General features: G+C 37.4%; 1 protein-coding gene across 2 annotated transcripts in view; it reads right to left on the bottom strand.

Moving 5' to 3' along the window:
* Positions 1-23,069, bottom strand: part of sugt1 (SGT1 homolog, MIS12 kinetochore complex assembly cochaperone) — a 181,852-nt gene that overhangs the window by 108,785 nt on the left and 49,998 nt on the right. For both annotated transcript variants that reach the window (XM_077232374.1, XM_077232375.1), the window contains exon 3: positions 8,468-8,558. In XM_077232374.1, the coding sequence (XP_077088489.1) occupies positions 8,468-8,558 (91 nt within the window). The remainder of the gene's footprint in view (positions 1-8,467; positions 8,559-23,069) is intronic.

Below are 23,069 nucleotides of genomic sequence, written 5' to 3'. Positions count from 1 at the left end.
ACCAATACGCACATAAAGAATGAACTTACAATTGAAATTAACCAGCTTTCTTCTCCTCTCCTGCTGTTTCGCGTGCAGGAGACAGACGTAATGCTGGCACGAATGTGACGCGAAATGTCATGTGAACAAGCAAATCCACAAAGAATGAATAATAAATAAAAAAGTAAGCTAATTAGATAGTTTTAATTTGGAAAACATTTAGATACGTCTACTTTTTATGGCCTTAAATTTTTTAAATCTAATTTAAGACTAAGGACCCGCAGACACCCTGTTACAAAGGTATAATTCACCCAAAAATTTAAATTCTGTCATCATATAGGTTCGAAACGACATTAGGGTCAGTAGGCTATAAGATTTTTAACTTCCAAACACAAATTAAGATATTTTTTATGAAACCTGTGAGATTTCTGTCCCTCCATTTAAAGTCCACTCCTCTAGTCTAATACATAAAAGATCCAAAGAAAGGTCATAAAGGCATCGTAAAAATAAACAATCGAGTGTCTAATCCAAATCCAAGTCTTCCGATGAGACATGGTGGCTTAATGAACAGATTTACAACAACGCACTTAACCTAAACTCAGACATTCAAATGCTTTCGTGACATGCAAAAACAATATGAGTGAGTAAACATAGAATTAAAATTCTTGGATGAATTAATCTTACAGTTTGCGAATAGTAATTTGGCCACTTTCTTGCGATTAGAACTGTGATTGATTACACTGATCATCTGAAGCGCATACGCTGGAACGGCACTCCTCAAAGTGAAAGCGCAAACATCATTTATATCACCATATCACATTTAGTATTAGTAGTATAATTATTCAAAGCATTTTAGATGGTTCATTATTATATGTATAATGCATTAATAGTGGGAGAGGCGGGTCATAGCAAGCAAGAGTCTGTGCATGCCTAAAGAGATTTGTCTGTGTAAAGAGATCCAATAAATATCTGCATTGAAGGTGCGAGTACTGCGTGAGGTGGAAGAAAAAAAAAGAAAGTTTCAGTGACATTACTACATTAACCCTCATGCACGGTTCAGTTCCTGGCTTCAGCCTGTATGGCCCGGGTCAAATTGACCCTAACTGGATTCAATCCAAGCCTCCAAAAATCACACAATGAAGAAATTTTTTTTTTTACATTATTAATTAAACAGTTGCTTTTGAATAGCTGTCTATATGGATCTAATTGACCCACGAATAGCAAAATTGTATAACAATTCTGAATGCACATTTAAAGCCACAATATGTAAATTTTTTCACCGCTAGGGGTTGCTTACCTCTTACAATAACAAAGGTGTAGGTTGATGACGCATAAGCGGAATTATGGAACTTGTCGTCATGCTGATGGATCTAATAATGTTTATGGATGAGTGAATACATTGATGTTTTTAACATGACTGTGGTATGAAGCAGGTCGCGATTGCTAATGAGAGACAGATATCAGCGCCACACGCAAGTCCAACGGATATAAAGGAATAAGGACATTTCATTCTACTGAACTACCCGCAAGTGCTGAATTAATACACACATAGGTCAGTTTATGAGACGAATGAAACTTGTGAGGTAACGCAGAGCTGTTTCACTTGGTCTACTCACTATCACACTAAACTGCATTTGAGTGTTTAAAGTTATAAATGTTATTCTATGTCTTAGTTTGTCTGTATGAGACTAGTAGGAAGCTAAATCAACATTAGAATAATACTGATCATATTCTAACATTTCATCACGTTGAGCTATATAACATTAGTTTTATGTACATTTGCTAACCTGTCTAATAAAGTACATGCAAGAGCAACTGCAAACTGTCAAGTCGAAGTTTGTCCCGGACGTGGAGCTCTCGGCATCTCGAAAATGCCACGGTGATATTGATCCTCGTTTTAGTTCTCCTTTTTTCCCCAAAGTCTGCTTGCCATGGTCGATAATGTTTGAACGAAACAACAGCGTGAGCGTGCCACTAGACGTAACTCAGATGTCCACGTCTGTCACCGCGGTTACTATGGCAGTACGAGCAGAAACCAGGGATAACACGGATATTAAGTTATTGACAGGCGACAAGTGAACATGGACGAGCCATTATTTAAAATGGGAATTTCTCTGAAATTAAAAATCTGTGGGAACTTTTGGGATATTGTAAGTACACAACTGCAGGAAATATATCACACTGTGCAAGTGATTTTTAGATATTGTATTACAAAAATCTTACATATTGTAGCTTTAACAAGACATCAGCGTGTTGAAACTTTGCATGTATGTTCATGACCCTGAATGAGAAAAAACAACGTAGGTTTAATTGTATTTAAGATAGATTGAAAAAAGAAATGATAGCTTATATTTACCATCAGGGTGGGAATTATGTAATTTTAGGGGCAAGGCCATTTGGCCTCCACCTTTTCTCTTTTTTTTAGGGGCACCAAGGCCATATGACAGGGCACAAAGGCCATTGAGTACAATTCGATGGTTTTCCCATTCAGATTGATACCATAACATCCTAATTTGGAATAAGACATGGATTATGACTTTTTTTAATAAAAAATACATTTTTTACCTTCTGTGATCTGATTTGGCTTCAGATAATAAAAAAATCAGACAGAAAATATAATATTTTATGTATAATCAGGCATGAAAACGGTTCAGGGGTGAAAAAGGTGAGAAGGATATTACCCCTCTAGGGGGGTCCGGGGGGCATGCTCCCACGTAAGAAAATTTTATATATACCATATTTTAAAGCATCAATCTGATGCATTTTTAGATGCATTTTTTTGCATACCAGCGCAGTTAAAAAAAATCAAATAGAATTTCTATAACTGTGTTGAACTGATAATCACACTTTTGTGTGTTAAACACAATCTACTTAATACAGACAACTTCATTATAAAGAAAAACAACAAATAAAAAAAAAATATGATCATAACCAATCATGACAAAAATTCTATTATAAACTAGATTAGTGGATAACTCAGCGGTAAAATTTAGTCTAGAAAAATCACAAATGTACAATAATTTTATCAAATCTGAACATTTAGTGAAAAAAACATTATTTACTGGGGAACAAATAAGAGACAATAAGTGTAGCACTAAATCTGGTAAAACGTTACGCATTGCTCTTTGTATTGTTGTAAAATACATGAATGAAAAACAAGATAAAAATCAGAAAGATCAATTATTTTATATATAGTCTAGGCTACTATAAAATTAAGACATTTTTTTAAATGTATATCACAGCTGTTTAATGAGGCAGCAACATATGATAGATAGGACAGAACAAAAAAGGCTATTAAGAATCTTTCATTGCGCAAAAGTATTATATGATTATGAAAGGATCCAATACAGTGCGGCACAGAGCGCTTATGCGCATCCCGAGCGCAGAATGATGCGCTTGAAGCAACAAAGAGTCACAGCGCGCAGCGCGTCGAGTCCGCATTGAAAAGTTCAAAGCACAAAGGAAAGACATATCGATGCGTAGTGTATTATACAGTATCTATCTATGCAATAGTTTATTGAGCCTTTTCTTTTAACAGTTTTAAATTTCAGTTACTGTGCGCGTGAAGAACAATTATAGTGCTCCAGTGTTGTGATCTAACAGACACACGATAGAAAGTAACATGATTAAGGTACAGCAATACAGTCATTTTATGCGAAACTATAGAGCTTTATCTACAGATCAAGTATAATAATATTAACATTGAATCATCTTGGAGAGGGTTTCATCTGTAACCGAACGCGACGCGCTGTTTGAATGCTGAATGGAGAATGACTGACAGTCGCAGCGGAGGGAAAAGTTTTCGTGAACTTGAATTTAATGACTTAAATTTCTATCCCACATCATAGGATATATAGTATGGCTTCATATAGTATACCATTCTATTCAATTCAATAAAATATTATTCCTGTTAATAGAAATCTGATGTAAACTGAGAATATATAAATATTTCTCCAAATCTGCACACTTCTGAGCTAAAAGCCGTGAGTGACGTTGTTTTGTGAATCGCTGTCATGACGACAGCACATGAGTTTTTTATGAATGGGAACGCGATGAAAAAAAAAAACGCTTCAGTGCGCCGACGCACTGGTTATGACACTGCACCTGCGCGAATCCACGAACTAATTGAAGTTCAGAGACTACTTGGGTGGCCCACTATGCCACACTGGCGCTTTATACATGGAACTTGGACAGGGCCAGGGCACACAGGCCACTGTGGCCGTACGATGATTTTTTTTTTCACGGGGCATGAAGGCCAAAGTGTAGGGCAACGGCGGCCATGGCCGCGTGGCCGCGGTATAATTCCCACCCTGTTTACCATATGTGGATGACAAAATATTATTTTGTATTGAAATAAGTGGGGAAAAGCTCCTTTTTTAGCTTCATAGGGTAGTAAAAAACTGAAATAAAATAGAACAAAGAATGTCAAAACACATCAGTGTGTTGAAATTTTGCATGCATGTTCATGACACTAAATGAAAAAAAGTCAAAATTAAACAAAAAGCATAGGTTACCCTGATTTGTGACCCTGGACCAACAAAACAGTCACATGGGTAATTTTTTTTCAATTGATATGTATACATAGTCTGAAAGCTGAATAAATAAGCTTTCCATTGATGTATGGTTTGTTAGATAGGATAATATTTGGCCGAGGTACATATATATCTAAAATGGAACCTGATCTTTACTTAATATCCTAATGATTTGTGGCATAAAAGAAAAATCGATAATTTTGACCTATACTATTGCTTAACATACCGTGCTATTGCCACAAATATACCCATGCGACTTGTGCAGGGGTGATAGTAGAAAAAAATCCTGAGCCTTAAATGTTTACCCTGGGACAGATGCGTAAGGGCGAGTTTATCCTCCGCTAATTTCTGACACAAAGTGATGAGCGATTGTTCTTCTAGTCTTCTTATATTGTTGTCATTTTTTTTTTCTTTTTTTTTTGAGAATGCAAGACACACACAAACACATGCCCATCTTTATAATTCTTGACCTCTAAAGTTTTTTTGAATTCGACCCAAATCTGAAATTTCACTTGCACTGCACTGCAATGTATTTTTTCATGATTAATATTGCATTGCAAAATAATGTGTGCTGGTCAACTAGTCTAAAATTAAGAAACCCCTAGAAAACAGTAAAAAAAAAACATTTGTACATTTAAGATAGTTCTACTTAATTTGTTATTCCAATATCCAAATATGATAGCCTACTAGATAAAAAGAAAAGAAAAAAGGGCTTTTATTTGAGGCGTGCTGTCTTTGCATTTGAACATTGCACATTTTAAACAGGACACGCATTAGCTGAATAAACATTAGCCAATACAAACATACTTATAGAAAACAGTTGACAATGAATAGACAGGAGTCCTCCTGTCACAGGACCAATAATAGCAAAACGAATCACTTATTCTAAAAAGAATATCAAGTAGCCTGTATGTTAGAAGAATCTGACATACGACTATGTTAATAGTAAAACGTCCGTCATTTAACGAATTTTAAAAACACGGGATGGATAATAAAAAATGCTTTCTGTCATTTTGACAGGAAAAAACCCACAACCAAGAACAAAACAGTTCGTCAATTTTCATTTTACAATTATCATCTCTCTCTGTGCGCGCGGTCTGTGTTTGTGAGAGAGAGCTCACGCAGCACTGATACAACGGTGTCTTATCCACAAGTAACACGCTAGTTTTCATACAAAATTATTATGTAACAACATAATTAGGTACTTTAGTTATTATAACACAATAACGCAACACATGCAGGCTACGTTTCTCAACACGGAGAATGAATAAATAAACGCCTGTTTGCGGACTCGCGCTTATCAGTAAATCAATCCACAAATCACAGCACTTTCATAATCAGTAAGCCATAGCGATTTTAATTTTATTTAGATTTATTGTTCATCAATACTTAAGCTTTCTGTATGATGTCTTCATCTTATCTGAGTGACATCAATGACGGAGTATTTTAAGATAACCCATGCGATTGCGATCACTCCGTGTGATAATAAAATCCAGATTAAGTTAACTCAATACAATACTTCAACTTTCCACATCCACCCCAGCCCGTTTACCTTCAGGAGTCAGAAGTACCGTGACTACTGTAGCCTACTGTCCTCGCTCATGAACTCAGTCAGAGGCGGCCGCGGGAGTGGAAGCGGGATCGAGCGGGATTCTTTAGGCTATTGCTGTAGATTTTCAGTCTCTTTTTAATGATAGGCCTTACGCATCTGTCAATCATACCCTCTTGCTATTTGGGGAATGAACCCAGCGCTATGATTGGTCGAACTCCGCTGCTTTTGCTGTTGCTTTTTTTTTTTTTTTTTTTTTTTGCAGACACGTCTGTACGCCGGAAATCCGGCGTGGCGCCGGAGCGCTATCAGGCCTGCTTGTGACTGGTTTTGTGATCCAGGGTCACATATTTCCGACAACTTAAAAATCAAAACGGAGTACCAGTACATAAGGGTAAACCGACTATATAAAAGATTAGCCGCGTTTCCACTGTCGGGCCAGGGCTGGGCCAGGACTAACAGCGAGCCGAGCCGGGCCAGTGGCCCCGGGCCTCAAGCACCGGGCTTGCGTTTCCACTGCCGGGCCAGTAGCCCCGCGGCGCTGCCCTAAACCCCGCCCTTAACACGCCTTTCTGGATCAAACGTCATACAACCTAACCCATTTCAGCGGGTATTATGAATTTATTATTTTTTTTAGTTAGGAAGAAAGCATGTATATTAACTCACCGGCCATGGCTGCCATAGTGTCCCGACTTGTGTCGCCACTAACAGAAGGATGGTGACCCAGCACACTGTCCATTAAGTCGAACCATGGAAAGTTCCTTCTCTCGGCTTCGCTTGGTCCATTGTGCGTTTTAAATCGTCTCGTATTGCGTCTGCAACTTTTTTATTTTTCCCCAAACTTAAAGCTTTGTTCGCTGAATGCTTAGCTTCAGCAACGATGTATTTTATAACGTCCTCGTTTCTGCACACGCCGTCAAATTGACGTTGTACCCTTTCTTCTGCCCAAATGGTCAGAAGAGCTTTGGTATCTTCGACAGGCAGTAACGTTACAGGGGATTCCCCATTTCGAGCAGCGATTATTTTGCGCTATATAAAAAAGTGATCTTGCCGCAGACCATAACTTTCCCTAACACCGATAAACTACGCCTTTTACCTTGACCACGCCTCTAGCCCGAGCTGGACCGCTTTGGCCCAAGGTATTCGATGGGCCAGAAATCCTGGCCGTTGGCCCCAAGTAAGCCCCGCTCAAGAACCGGAATTGACAGTTGAGACGCGACTGGCCCTGGCACACACTAGCACGGCTCTGCCCTGGCCCTGCAGTGGAAACGAGGCTATTGAATATAATGTATAACAAGGCAATGGGGTAATGATTGTTGGTCCTGATAATAACACAATTATAATAATAAAAGAGTAAAAAAAAACAAAAAAAAAATTGCGTTACACCCCTGGTAAATCATGGTACATGTTGAAAAGCCTTCTAACTCGCCGACCCCAGAGGGTTAAAATAGTTTAATTCACAAGGATTTTGATTTGTATCGGAGAAGTCACCGAACTGGAACACTTCTCTATGGATCTTATGAACTGTACCTATTTAAATCAAGTTCTTGTGAATCTGAACCAATCGATGAACCTGGGTTAATACCATAGACTTTAGACATAAATTAAGATGGAGGATGCACCTTCACTCTCTTCCATTGTAGTAAGTGAAGCCACCAATGTTAGTAAAGTCTTGAATCTGCGCAGTAGTGAGCGTGAAGTGGAGCCGTGATATCAAGGTCCCGCCCATAGACGGTTGTTGTCTTTTAGCTAGCTGGCCCATAACATTTATTTACTAATTAGCTTATAAATGTAACTTACCGAAAAAAAATTCAAAGGTCCATTTGATCTCTTAGTTCGGTTAGTACAGTTTACTGCAGAACAACTCATTGTGTCAATGTGAAATAAACAGTTATGGAAATGTAGAAATTATAGATTAAGCTTTAATCTCCTCCCGAAGATACAGAAAAAAAGTTGGTTGGTCCCTCAATGACTACCTCACTCAGAGAAGCGGTCAGTCATGACATCACACCTACGTTTTTTTAGCATCAAATAACTAACTAAAACCAAACTTATTAAAAAAAATAATAATAATTAAAAATAATTAAAAAAACATCAGCGTGATAAAAACTGCCTAAAAAACATCTTTGTAAAAAAAATTATTTGAAGTGTAATGCATCCAGCAACCTAGGGGCGATCGAGATGATATGGATTCACTTTTCAGGACTTGTGTGGCACACTAGATAAATACCCAGCCCTAATAAGCAATACTAGGCTATTTAAGCAAAAACTTTAGAAAGAATTCTACATTTCACATGACAATAGTATATAGACAAATGAGTACTTAATTCTGCAGAATTGTATTCTATAGTCTTTCAGTAGCATGCAAGTAAAAGTAAAAAAAATAGACAAGTAAAGGAGTGCTTACTAGTGTACTCTTTCAATAGTATATAGGCATAAGCCCGCTGACAGAGCCATTCAGCATTTTCAGCTTTCTCTCCCAATGCCTCATTTAGCTCCTATAAGACAAGACAGATATACATTAATATTAGAGATATTATATACAAACACATTGACCAACATTTATTTTCTCTAATATTGTGAATATTAAATTATATATGAATGATAATGATGTGTTGGATAATGAACTATAGATATGCAAAAAATGAAGGGGATAAACTTATGTCACCCCAAAAACACTCTTATAGTAAAAACACACACACCTGGGTCAAGTACTTTTTGAATATTGTGCAATTGAAAACTTGAGCAAATAAAAGATGCATCAAACTTTTCTATGTTACCACTAGACTCTAGTGATGTCAATGGTACCTGTACACTAGGGCTGGACAATAATTCAATATCAATATATATATATTGCGATATATATATTTTTTAATAACGGTGATATGATTTTTAAACATTTTCGATATTTCAATATTCACAACAGCATTTGTCACTGACTGACGTTGGGCACGCAGTCGGCAGAAAAATGAACACAATTGGCTACTTTCATGATGACGTACACCACAGACACGCAGCCAGTGCTCAGCAGTAGAATGCTGATCTCCAACGCGGCAAGTTTTGGCTACAAAATGAGCGCCCTTGACCGCAATACAAATGTGACAACACTCCACAAGTGAGGAGAAAGCAGACAAAATAGTTGATAAGAGAGGAAAGAATAATTCAGTGTATGGAAGTGGTTCAGCTATCTGAGATCTGATAAACTTCAGGTTTCAGCGTGCTGCAAAATGTGCCGGAGAGTGGTGCCGACTTGCAGCGGGAACACATCAAATCGGTTCCACCATCTGAAGCAGTTTCCACCGATAGAAGCAGCACAAACAAAACTTTAACCAAACTTTAAACTTTAACTTTAAACTTTAACATCGGAGGTGAGCTTCCCTCCCTCCAGGATATATATGCCAGGCGGTGTGTGAAGAAAGCTCGGAGGATCATCAGAGACTCTAGCCACCCGAGCCATGGGCTGCTCTCACTGCTACCCTCAGGCCGGCGGTACCGCAGCATCAGGACACACACCAGCCGACTCCATGACAGCTTCTTCCCACAAGCAATTAGATTTCTAAACTCTTGATCCCTCATGATCAATAACCATAAACATTCTAACTGTCAACACAGCACAACATAACCTACTGCATTTACATAATATATATATATATATATATATATATATATATATATATATATTTGCACCTTACGAGTATCTATTCTATGTATAATTACCTCTTTTTGTATTTTTGTATACTGTTGTATATTGTAAATTGTTGTATATTGTATATTGTTGTATATTGTAAACTGTTGTATATTGTACATTGTATATTATTTATTGTTCTGTTAGTGTATATGGTACTGTGAGTAATTGTGCGCACATTAGATGTGTAATCTATGTAAATCTGATGTTTGCTGTAATTGTTTTCGTCACATCGTGTCATACTGCTATGTTGCTCGGAACTGCACCTAAGAATTTCACCCACTGTTGCACTTGTGTATATGGTTGTGTGACAATAAAAGGATTTGATTTGATTTGATTTGATTTGATTAACCGGCACAAACGAAGCACAAACAAACGAGACTTTTTTGCGTGAACTAATTGCGTGTCTGTGTGTGAATGATGAATCATGAACGGCACAGGCGCACGCGCGCTGTTGTTTACTACAGTTACACAGCGCGTGTCTGTGTCATTCATTCACTCTCGCACCTACATTAGTAAACATGTTATTTTTACATAAACACATATTGCTATAGCCTACTGAGATGAGTAAACAGACTGAAATATGTTGAAATAAAATGTATAAGCAACAAACTGCAAATTAACATTTATATGCTAATATATCATAAACATAATATGTTACAGACTAAATATGAATGTTTAGACAAGATTTCGTTTATTAGTTTTGGATAGATTATAAAGTTTTTAGGCTACTGTAAAAAAAGACTAGGCTACTGCCACATTAAAGGTATTGTAGGTAGAAATCCACAAAAATACTTTTTGTCAAAATTTGTTTAAACTGTCTTTATATATCAATGCATAATTAAAATGTAAGTACTCTGGAAAAAAAATTATAAAAATCGAGTGTCTGTAGTCCTCTTAGGACTACAATAAACACAGCTCATTATTCCATTAACTCCCACTCCCTCCCTACTCGGCTCCTTCCAAAGCCACGCCCCCAAAACAAATGAACGCGCGATCCCGGCCATTCGCTCAGCTGGAAGAGTCGGACGTGTTTACCAGCTTTACCAGATGTAGTGACATCATGTCAGAATCACAAGTAATAAAATAACTAACTTTATCAGTATGAATATAAACAATTAACATGGCTGTTAGTACTCACTATCCAGCTCGCATAACGATACTTGTAAAGTTTAAAATATTTTACTAGCTCGTAACGGAATCAAACTCAATATAAGGCAAAGCTATAAATAGCTTCATTGATACACGTTTGCCGTTACTATCAGTTACACTGTGATGAAGGTGAATTTGTAAGATTCATAACATAAGATTGTTTACAGATAAACTGAATTACATACACTCAAACACCTTCTCACAACTGCATTGCAGACCCAAGATAATATAACACACACACACACACAACATATATTGTATAGCACATACAGATACAACATAAAGACATATGTAAACATATGTAGAGCATATAACAACAAACCAAGCGTGAAAAAACGGAGTAGGTAGAGTTCACGGTGAAAATAGGAACACAGTTTAGGCAGAGGGTAAAGCTAGGTATAAAAATAGATCCCCTAAACTTTTTAACCTAAAGTTAGATTCGGCGAAATTAAATAAAACAGCTTTCGACTGCAGATAGGCCTATTGCTTATTTATCGTCTCAACCCTGGCTCACTAACAGTAACGTTATACTAGTCGACACCAAAGTTACACTGTCATAGCTAAGCCAGTACCGTTAGTTATGCTACGTAACGTTAGGTAGCTAATATTAGGTAGTTAGGTGTGCTAGTGATACATGCTTCATGAAAAAATAAATGCCATCAAAATGAAAACAGCAAGATTACCTGTTCAGCAGAAATAAAGCCATCATGGAGTCACTTTTCAGCCCCTTGAGATCACTCAGTAGTAGCCGACGCTGGAAAGCCACGCCGACTCTCTTATGATTTCTTTATTTATCCAAAGACTTTTTGTTCATAGCCTTTTCAAATACTGTCTTCCTTTTTTTAACTCGTTTGACTTCGCTGCCTCTATATGCAGGTAACGTTACTGAGAATTGTGACTGTTCTTTCTCTGCCATAATTGTTTGTTATTACTAGCTTCCGTTCCTTTTCAAACGGGTGCGCGCATTTGGGCTCCTCCTGTATCAGCAGAGGTGGTATCCATGGTAGCGAGGGAGAGTGACAGTCGCCCCAGCCAATCATTTCTTTCGTCCCGGTTGGAATAATGAGCTGTGTTTATTACAGTCCTGAGAGAACTACAGACACTCGATTTTTATAATTTATTTTCCAGAGTACTTACATTTTAATTATGCATTGATATATAAAGACAGTTTGAAAAAAATTGGAAAGAAGTATTTTTGGGGATTTCTACCTACAATACCTTTAAATAAGCTTTTGTTCACCAATTTCTGCTCATATGTTATATATATAGTATGGGATGTTTTGTCAAAAATAAAGTAGGCATATTGAATTATCAGCGAAGATGTTGTTATAGAGTTTGTTCCGATATTCAAAATAATGAATTCTTACCTTTGAAATACATATGATAAAATGTATACTTTTTACAAAGACAGATTACACTTGAAATATTGTTAAAATTGTAATTGGTGTTGTAATTGTAACCTATTTGTAATTGGTTATAATTTTACTATATATATATATATAGAATTTATTTTGTGTCCTTGCATTCATTGGTACCCAGTGACACGCCATGTGTGAAAGGCTCATTAATATGCGCTCATTATGCGGCACATTAAGCGGTCATTGTCTTCTCAGCTGTGAACACGCCTCCACGCATATTGCCTTACCAAACAAAAAGTCTTTATAAAATTTAAATCAATGTATTGTTTTATGTGAATGATTAGGCAGGATGAATTTCAGATCATTTTGAAGTAAAAACTCTAGGCGAGAACATCCATTAGTCAAAAGTATTGTGGACACATATTTAGTATGTGTTTTGTGAACTTATTTCAGAAACTTTAAGTTTTAGTTTTTTCAATAACCATGCATAAACAATATTCCCTCAAAAATACAAACATGTACAGTACATACATGTTGCTCACATATTATGGTAGCCCTGTTTGTGCTAAATAGAGTGTAATTACACCTTAGACCCCAGAGGGTTAACTGTGAGTGTAAACGCAATTAAGAAAAATTACATTTAAATGATCATTTTACTATAGTTTTTGCTTGAACATGTTAAACATATCTAATCATTTCTGTAATACATTTTAATTTTGCAACTTAAAGCGTTAAAATATGTATTCAAGTTACATATTAAAGCAAGTGTATGAAACGGCAAATGTAAATTATATATTTTAATTTTGAAATGCATTGCCATTTTACATATTGCATTGTCATTTTGCATATTACACTTCAAATTGAATATTGCTACCCATATGCTTCCATAGTCTTGTAGCAGGTATTGAGAAGAGAATACTATTGTTATGATGGGTTATTTCATTGGTTCATGTAGTTTGTTATGGTGCAGTACCGAAAGACTCCAGCAGGCAGAAGATTGTAGGTACAGACATCTGTTGTGGGCGTTCTTGGCAGTTTTTCTGAGGCTTTTATATTGTTCAGATCGATATCGGAATTATATTGTATAGACCGAAATTAAGAAATATATCATGATATAAAATTTGCCCATATCGTCTAGCCCTACTGTACACTGGTGCCGAGTGATACAAAAAAAGTAACAAAAAAACTTATTAAGGGTCTTTCACACTGAGCTTGAACAGCCTAAGCGACGTAAATGTATGTCATAATTGAATTGCCGCTCTTGAATTGAAACAATAGATCCCTATGGAGTTATTCACACCAGATATTAGCAATCACACGACAAATCAAGATTTTTCTCCCTGTTGCTCAGTGATGAAACGAGCCATTCGATTAGATGCGAGTTTGCCTGAGCCGCTGCTGTTGAACAAAAGTGTGAGAGTTGTGGCACTGTTTTGAAAACCTGTTAACACTAGGGCTGTGTATCACCAACAATGTCACGATACGATACGCATCACGATACTAAAGCCACGATACGATACGTATCACGATATGGATCAATTTGGAATTTAAATTTCTTTTGAGCAGAGTTTAGTAACAGTAATATCTTTATTGAATAAACAGTGTTATAACAGTTGTGATAACTGAAAAACTATTTAGTTTTTGTCATTAAAAAACAATGAGAGTTAAATTAAATAAGTGTTGGAATGTGCACCAAACACAGTAATTACTTTACATTATGTTGAAATCATTTTAAACAAATAAATACAATAGAATAAAGATAGCCTAAGCCTACCAATAAAGAGAAAAGTTTTTGAATAGGTCTAGCACTAGTATTCAGAAATACTACAGAAACTTCAAGTAATTAAATGTAAAATAACATAGGGTAGTATTTTAGTCCTGACTAAATTAAATACATCGACTATAAATACAGATTCCTTATAATTAAAGCTATTTTTTTATGTTTTGACAACAATATTAATGACAGACACATATGGCTGCTGTCACTTTAAGAGCTAGTGAAAGGATCCTGTTTTCATTATACTGCCACATGCAATCGATCGAAATTAATTTACATACTCAAAAATCGAAATAAAAAATGGAATCGTCGATATTCCCCATGTCGCGCCCATGATGGAAAGTTCGGATCGTTTTACTGACTCTATTGTTCAATCTCGTTCATCAAAATTAACTAATCTTTTTTCTAGTCATTTCAGGGGCTTTAAATGTTATACATTTAACAGGCAAATTCCCCGATTACATCCACCAACGCAATCTCGATCATATTCTGAATTAAGAAATCATTATAATGCAGTCAAAAGTAATTTAACAGGGAACATTAATAATTACTTGACCTTCCGAGTCTTGTGTTCATTTGTCGCGTGACAGAGGCAATGAACGGATAGTTCATGAACGACTTATCACGGCGCGGAAAAAAAACACACGTGTTGAAAGGCTGTGAGTCCTCTAACTTGGATTCTATGCCCGAGCCCGACCCGGGCCGATATTTCCCGTCACTATCCTCGGGCCGGGCTATTGATCTATAGACGTGCACTCCCAACGCAATAGAGTGCGGCGCGGGACTAGATTTGATGGCCGAGTGCGAGCGGTAATGCACTCACTCTGTGTGTGCGGGAGAATAAAACAATTCGCGGGACTCCCGCAAACTAGAACTATATATGAATAAAACATAAAAACTAAAACATTTTTTTCATCTGTTGCAGAAAAGCAACAAGAACAACTAAAACAAACTAGAAACGATTTAAAGGCAAGAGTTACTATTTATAACATGTTTGTAGCGTTGAGCGATTTAGCCAATCACAGACATATGTTTGATTTCTTGAACGCAATGACCAATCAGAAGCATTTAAGATAGACTCTCCTCACCGCTCAAAACGGACTTTTTGTTCAGTGCTGAATTCTATAAGCTGGCAAATCCTCTAATTATAACAAACAAAGTGTAGGCTATATATTATGAAAGATTCATTGTGCAGTCAGCTTCACTGATAATAACAGAGATGTGTGAGATTGCGTTGAACTGATGTCAGCTTTTTAGGAGCAACAGCAACCTGTGCTTAAAAAAAAAAAAAAAAAAAATCGAGAATCGAATCGAACTGTGACCTTAGAATCGAAAATGTAATCGAATCGAGGATTTGGAGAATCGTGACACCCCTAATTTTATGCTTATTTAAGACATAACGGACTGTGCTGGATACTCACCAAGACCTGAATTGGCTACATACAAAAGCACGACAGTATCGATACAGCAGTTGCTGTATCAGGGCTTGACATTAACTTTTTGAGGCACTTGTCCATGCACAAAAGTCACTTGTCCGGGTATATCAGTTTATCAATTTGCAAGTCCTGTCAGTTTAAACATCAAGCGCAAGAAAACTGGAACTTGTGCAGTTTTCTGTCAGCCTTTCTAAACCCTATTTTTCGCTCTACATTATCCCTTACATATCGCAGAAAAATTAAATATCGCAATGCCATTTTTTTACCAATGTCAGTGAAGCCTACAAATGCTGTTAATGCTTGTTTACAGTACTCGGCTAACTTAGCTAGCTAACGTCACTTACTTGTCAGCCAGGTTGGGTTGCCCCGACAGATGCCACAGTGACAGAACATAACTCCGTCTTCATAACCCAGTCGAATTCATCTTTCTATTTGGTTACAAATATTAGTTCCCGTTTTAAAACACATGGTGCTGTTGGTGTTAGGTGTCTTGTTTTTGGAGCTTTTCCTGGCACTTGGCCAGGCTGAGTGCGGAGCCTGAAGAAACATCACTCTCCACTCCAGTCTCCACTAGGGCTGGATGATTAATCGAAAAATAATCGAAACCGAAATTCAGAGCCTATAACCGACGTAATTTTACCATGTCGGTTATTTCGGTTTTTTAATCCTATTAATATTTCCGTCCACTGTGTGTTAATGTACTTTCCCCTTAAAACGTATTACCGCGCGTGTAGTCACGTAACTCCGCCCCGTCCAGTCTGCGACATTGAAGGAACATGAGCCCCTTTCACACAGCGCGTTGATCCCGGGAAATTGCCAGAACAAACACCTTCTGTGTGAACGCACACACGACCCGGGATTGATGCCAGGTTGGGGACATAGTAACATTGCCGTGTTCAGTCCCGGAACGCGCGCTGTGTGAACAAATAATCAATGCCGTGTCGTAATGATGGCGCTAGGCCGGGATCGTTCGCCAGCGTGAAACGGTTTGCAATGCGCTAGTTTATGATCGAATCAGAGAAAAAAAATGCACAAAGAAAAGAAAAGAGAAATCGCAGCTCATAAGCAAACTATAGATGCCGCTGGGACATGTCACGTGTCTTTGCGGGTTGTGTGTGTCTGTGTGAACGCACTCTCTTGATTCCGGAAAATCACTGGCAGTGTGAATGAACCAAAGTCAAACGAACCCGGGTCAAATCCCGGGCCACTTTATTCGTGTATTTTCCGGAATCTCTGTGTGAAAGGGAACTCAAACACTGAGTCAACTCAGCAACAGGAGCCGCTTGTACCAAAGAAACACGCGAAAAAAGAGAGAGACTAACAAACGCCCAGCAACAAGTGCCTCCACTCCACAAAGCAGGTTTCGATAACACGCATTTACAAATGCTACACAATATGAAAAGGATTATTTTTTTAGTTTTATACAAGTTATATTTTACTTTTAAGATGGCAATATTTACAATAATTTATTTTGTTTACAAAAATAACAATTTTCTACATTGAGGAAACTTTCTTTTTACATTAAAACTTAATTACTTTTTATTAGACGTTTTTATTTCAAGCATTGTATGCTTTGTTTGATTCAATTGTTTGAAATATTTAATAAGTAAGCATTAAAAGCTATCTTTGTGTTTCCTTATTTTAGAATCACAAAGATAGGATTATGCATTCTTTCATTCAAAAAAATAACCGTGAACATATTTACAGTATAAAGGCCCGTTCACACCAAGCACGATAACTATAAAGATAACGATAAAGATATAATTCTAAAAATCGTTCTCCATATTAAAGAATAACAGAGTTCACACCATAACTATAACGATAAAGATATGAGGAACGATATCGTTGGGATCACTTTCAGAACGATTTTTTCCCAGCTGTCGAACGATAAAACACTGACAGCCAATCAGAATCCATTCTAATTTAAAGGTCTTGTGCATTTAAAATGGAAGATGACATTGCAGAGAAGTTAATCATCAAGGTACAAAAAAATCCTCCACTGTTTGACAAGTCAAACCCCCTTTTCAAGGATACGTTAAAAAAGATGGATATATGGAAAGCAATCGGTCGTATCCTGGGAATAAATGGTGAGAAGTATTAACGATGAGATATTATGCCGTTTAGCATAGTGTAACAAAATTACCTCAGGTAGGCTATCCAGCGCTAGTTTTGACAACATTGCTGAAGTTGCAGTGAAAAAGGCGTTGTATACATAAAGGTGTTGACTAGTCGATGTTTTTATCCCATCATTGACTTCGTCAGCTAGATCGATTAAACTACTTGCTAGATTCACCGTTTACAGGTCCTTCTCAAAAAATTAGCATATTGTGATAAAGTTAATTATTTTCCATATTGTAATGATAAAAATTAAACTTTCATATATTTTAGATTCATTGCACACCAACTGAAATATTTCAGGTCTTTTATTGTTTTAGTACTGATGATTTTGGCATATAGCTCATGAAAATCCCAAATTCCTATCTCAAAAAATTAGCATATCATGAAAAGGTTCTCTAAACGAGCTATTAATCTAATCATCTGAATCAACTAATTAACTCTAAACACCAGCAAAAGATTCCTGAGGCTTTTAAAAACTCCCAGCCTGTTACATAACTCAAAACCACAATCATGGGTAAGACTGCCGACCTGGCTGCTGTCCAGAAGGCCATCATTGACACCCTCAAGCAAGAGGGTAAGACACAGAAAGAAATTTCTGAACAAATAGGCTGTTCCCAGAGTGCTGTATCAAGGCACCTCAGTGGGAAGTCTGTGGGAAGGAAAAAGTGTGGCAAAAAACGCTGCACAACGAGAAGAGGTAACCGGACCCTGAGGAAGATTGTGGAGAAGGACCGATTCCAGACCTTGGGGGACCTGCGGAAGCAGTGGACTGAGTCTGGAGTAAAAACATCCAGAGCCACCGTGCACAGGCGTGTGCAGGAAATGGGCTACAGGTGCCGCATTCCCCAGGTCAAGCCACTTTTGAACCAGAAACAGCGGCAGAAGCGCCTGACCTGGGCTACAGAGAAGCAGCACTGGAGTACCCACAGTAAATGATGGTCTGGGGTGCCATGTCCGCTGCGGGTGTTGGTCCACTGTGTTTTATCAAGGGCAGGGTCAATACAGCTATCTATCAGGAGATTTTGGAGTACTTCATGCTTCCATTTGCTGAAAAGCTTTATGGAGATTTCATTTTTCAGAACGACCTGGCACCTGCTCACAGTGCCAAAACCACTGGTAAATGGTTTACTGACCATGGTATTACTGTGCTCAATTGGCCTGCCAACTCTCCTGACCTGAACCCCATAGAGAATCTGTGGGATATTGTGAAGAGAAAGTTGAGAGACGCAAGACCCAACACTCTGGATGACCTTAAGGCCTCTAACGAAGCATCTTGGGCCACCATAACACCTCAGCAGTGCCACAGGCTGATTGCCTCCATGCCACGCCGCAGTTTCTTTCTGTGTCTTACCCTCTTGCTTGAGGGTGTCAATGATGGCCTTCTGGACAGCAGTCAGGTCGGCAGTCTTACCCATGATTGCGGTTTTGAGTAATGAAACAGGCTGGGAGTTTTTAAAAGCCTCAGGAATCTTTTGCAGGTGTTTAGAGTTAATTAGTTGATTCAGATGATTAGATTAATAGCTCGTTTAGAGACCCTTTTCATGATATGCAAATTTTTTGAGATAGGAATTTTGGGTTTTCATGAGCTGTATGCCAAAATCATCAGTATTAAAACAATAAAAGACCTGAAATATTTCAGTTGGTGTGCAATGAATCTAAAATATATGAAAGTTTAATTTTTATCTTTACATTATGGAAAATAATGAACTTTATCACAATATGCAAATTTTTTGAGAAGGACCTGTAGATGCGCTCGGAACATAGCATGCTGGCTGAGGACATCTGCTGGCAAAGACATGTTAAGGCAATAAGAACAGCAAAAACATATTCAATGAGATGTTGTAAACAACAATTATAATAAAATTTGGATTCTCCCAACTCCTCTCGTCCTTTAAGGATATCGTGTACCCAAAAGCGCCCGTTTTTCTTTTGATATTTTTTTGTAACGTAAAGCAGCAGCAGGTCATCCATTTTCGCTACTTTGAAACCGCAGCGCGGGCGCGCGCGTGCTTAGAATAAAAAGACCGTTATCGGTCGTTGGTGTGGACGATAACGGTATAGTTATCTTTATCGTTATCTCTATAGTTATCGTGCTTGGTGTGAACGGGCCTTGAGCCTTGCCAGTGACACATGAGAACGATTTTTTTTAAATAATCGTTCAATAATCGTAATCGAGGTAACTTGTTCGATTAATCGCGATTATGATTTTAGCCAAAATCGTCCAGCCCTAGTCTCCACCACTGTTCTTGAGTCAGGTAAAAATGTTTAAACTCCTGATTGGCCAATCAAAGCATTCTGAGCTGGACGCTAGTTCGACGGATTGTGGGGAAAAAAAACGTGTTCGTTTCAAATCGGTAAAATTAAATCTGTAAAATCACAGAATGAGTGGCACATAACGTGAAGTAACATGCCATTTTATTTTGTTTGAAATGTAACTTGTCCAGTGGGACAACTAATTTTCTTTTCCACTTGTCCTACAAAAAATCCACTTGTCCCGGACAAGTGGACAAGCCTTAATATCGAGCCCTGCTGTATCGATACGCACATCGTCAGGAGTTCATGACGATGTGTCGTCGTATCGATATTCTGAGCACAGCCCTAGTTAACACAGAAGAAAAGTATTCCAAAGGAGAGAAGAGAATGGATGGATGGATCTGAGAATGCTGGTGTCTGAGATGTTCATTATTCTTTATACAGATTATTATTTTCTATACAGATTATTATTTTCTATTTATTAAGAATTATGCGATGTGAAGATCTTGAAACAGTATACAGAGCACTGTTTTCTTCCGTGCGTGTCTGTTATGAGTCAGGGTTGCACCAACAAGGATTAAATTATGCAAAGTTTAACGCTAATCAAGGATTTGTTGATCTGGGTTTAATTTTAAATCAAGTTGTGTTGCACCACTTAATTTTAAACACAGATTAACAAATCAGGGATTAGAATTCTAACCTGCGATTAAAACCTCCATTTACGATAAATATTCTCCACCATGATGGATTCGCCGTTGTAGTTAAACAGCAACAATGTTGATATTCCTTTACCTTATTGCCCACCAGAAACTCTCTCTCTGACATTAGTAGATGTAAACTTGTAAAATGTCAGCCGTCTTTTTAAACTGCTAAATATAGAGCTTTACTGATCAAGCAGGCAATGAAAACATTGCAGCAGCATGTGTGGATTTCATAAGCCTGGAAATATATATATAGCATCAATTAATGGAGTATTATACTACAGGGCTGTTTGAATCTGATTGGTTGACAACTGTTCTGTGGTGTGCAATTATTTTCAGGGAAATACATGACTAAAGTAGTTCTAGGCAGGTCTTGACTGGATTACAGTTCCATATCACGACACCAAATGATTTCAATTATTTCAAAAGGGCTTTACAGACTACAACAGCAAAAGAACCAAAAACCTTCAAGAACACTGAACAAGCAAATAAATATAGTAAACAAAAGGGATGGGACAAAATAGGGCGGCACTGCCAAATGCACTTTAATAAAATAATGTCTGAAACCACCACTCACTGTTAACTGCGCACAATATTTGAAGCAGAAATATATTGCTGGTCGCAAGCGACCCCATTAATGTGAGCCACAGTATACAACAGATTATTTTAGCATGATGCGTTTCCCATTGATAAATATAGTGCAAATAGTTCCATGTCTTTGGATAAAATCAATAATAGGTTGAACTGTACTAGGGCTGAACGATTAGTTGCATTTGCGATAATATCGCGATATGATGAAATGCGATTTTGTAACCGCAAAAGCTGCGATTACACTGGTCACGTGACATGCGAGAGAAAAGCAGTCTGCAAATCAAGCATCAACTTGGCACGCTACGCATAGGTCTGGCATACAGGAAAGAACAGTTTAGGTTTTATGTATGTGATATTGTGTTATTTATTCTCTCTCCAACAATTCTGGATCAATACAGAGAATTTCAGAATCGAATCTGAGCTTAGTTTTTAAACACACATGCGTGATGATGCTGCGCGTGCTTTAGAAACAACCGTATTCTGCTTGCTTCTAATTTCTCTCTCTCTCTCTCGCTCTCTCTCTCTCACACACACACACTACACCGCTCGAACCTTCCGAAAAATAAGCTTTCATAAAGTTCGGGGTTTAAGCGAATTACAAGGACAGTCGCGGGCTTCATTGCACAGGTTTTGCCGCTTTGATTTTACTCTTGCAGTGCGCGGTCTTGGCCGCCGGAATTTTCCTTACAAATGCTCCACAAAGGCATTATGTCTTTTGGAATGCAGTTGGCTTATATATAAAAATTATGAAAATCACTGAGAAAGCTGCTTTCATTTTAAAATACTTACGCGCGCTTTGTGAAGAGTGCTCGTGCATTCGGCTGTGAGCGACTCATTGGGTAAATGTACTTGCATTTCAAAATGCTTTTGACGCGAAATTAATGTAAACACGGTCAGTTATATCTTAAACCAATAGGACAAACTAAATTTACAATTTCAAAAGAGATATGTGCATTAGTGTGAATGCAATTTATCGTATAGGGGGAAAATCACTCCAGCTCTTGAATGGAAAACGTTCAAACAGCCTACTTTTAAATACTGAAAGCACTCTTTGTTTATTGCTTGTAATGTTTTTTTTGTTCCTCTTTATTTACTAGCTTTTATATGTTGAAGCTATATTAGTTTATAGTCCATTTAAAATTCTTAACATGTAATTGGTTTAATTAATATATATATATATATATATATATATATATATATATATATATACACATACATATATACATACATATATATACATATATACATATATATATATATACATATACATATACATATATATATATATATATTTAATGTATGTATATTTACAGATGTAATTAAATACATATTTTAAGTATTAAGATTAATTAATAAGAAAAAAATTGTATCGGATCATGAGCTGCCTAAAGATTCCCATCCCTTCTGTACAATGATTTATTGCTTGTCTTTGTCGACTAATACAGAAGGTAAAGAACTTAAAGTAATCGCATATTAAATCGCAATCGCAATATTGGTTAAAAAAATCGCAATTAGATTATTTTCCATAATCGTTCAGCCCTAAACTGTACCATGATAAATATTAGTGGTCGACCGATATATCGCCATGGCCGATATATCGGCCGATATTTGGCTTTTTTAAAATATCGGCATCGGCCGATAAGTTTTTCTGATTGGCCGATGTGTTGGAAGCGGGACTTTTATTTTGACGGCGCTGCAGACTTTTGACGGGCGGCGCTGAGAACACCAGCACCTGAGAAGAGAACGGCAGCGCCTGATCACACAGCGCTCACTCACATTCTCCGTCTTCATTAGTTTACGATCTCTGTCAGTCAGATCTAATACTTTGTTAGACAGAACCGGTGGCTACAGAACTGGTCAAAGAAAGTAAATGGTATGCGAAAAAGTAATATGTTTGCTTTAATATTATTTTGTAACCGAAAAGGCAAACAATCAGCC

Source organism: Siphateles boraxobius, unplaced genomic scaffold, assembly GCF_051911475.1.
Source record: "Siphateles boraxobius isolate OS27281-9 unplaced genomic scaffold, OSU_SipBor_1 17, whole genome shotgun sequence".
NCBI classification, from domain to species: Eukaryota; Metazoa; Chordata; class Actinopteri; order Cypriniformes; family Leuciscidae; genus Siphateles; species Siphateles boraxobius.
Note: the sequence above shows the minus strand (reverse complement) of the source record. Positions and strands in the feature narration are given on the sequence as shown.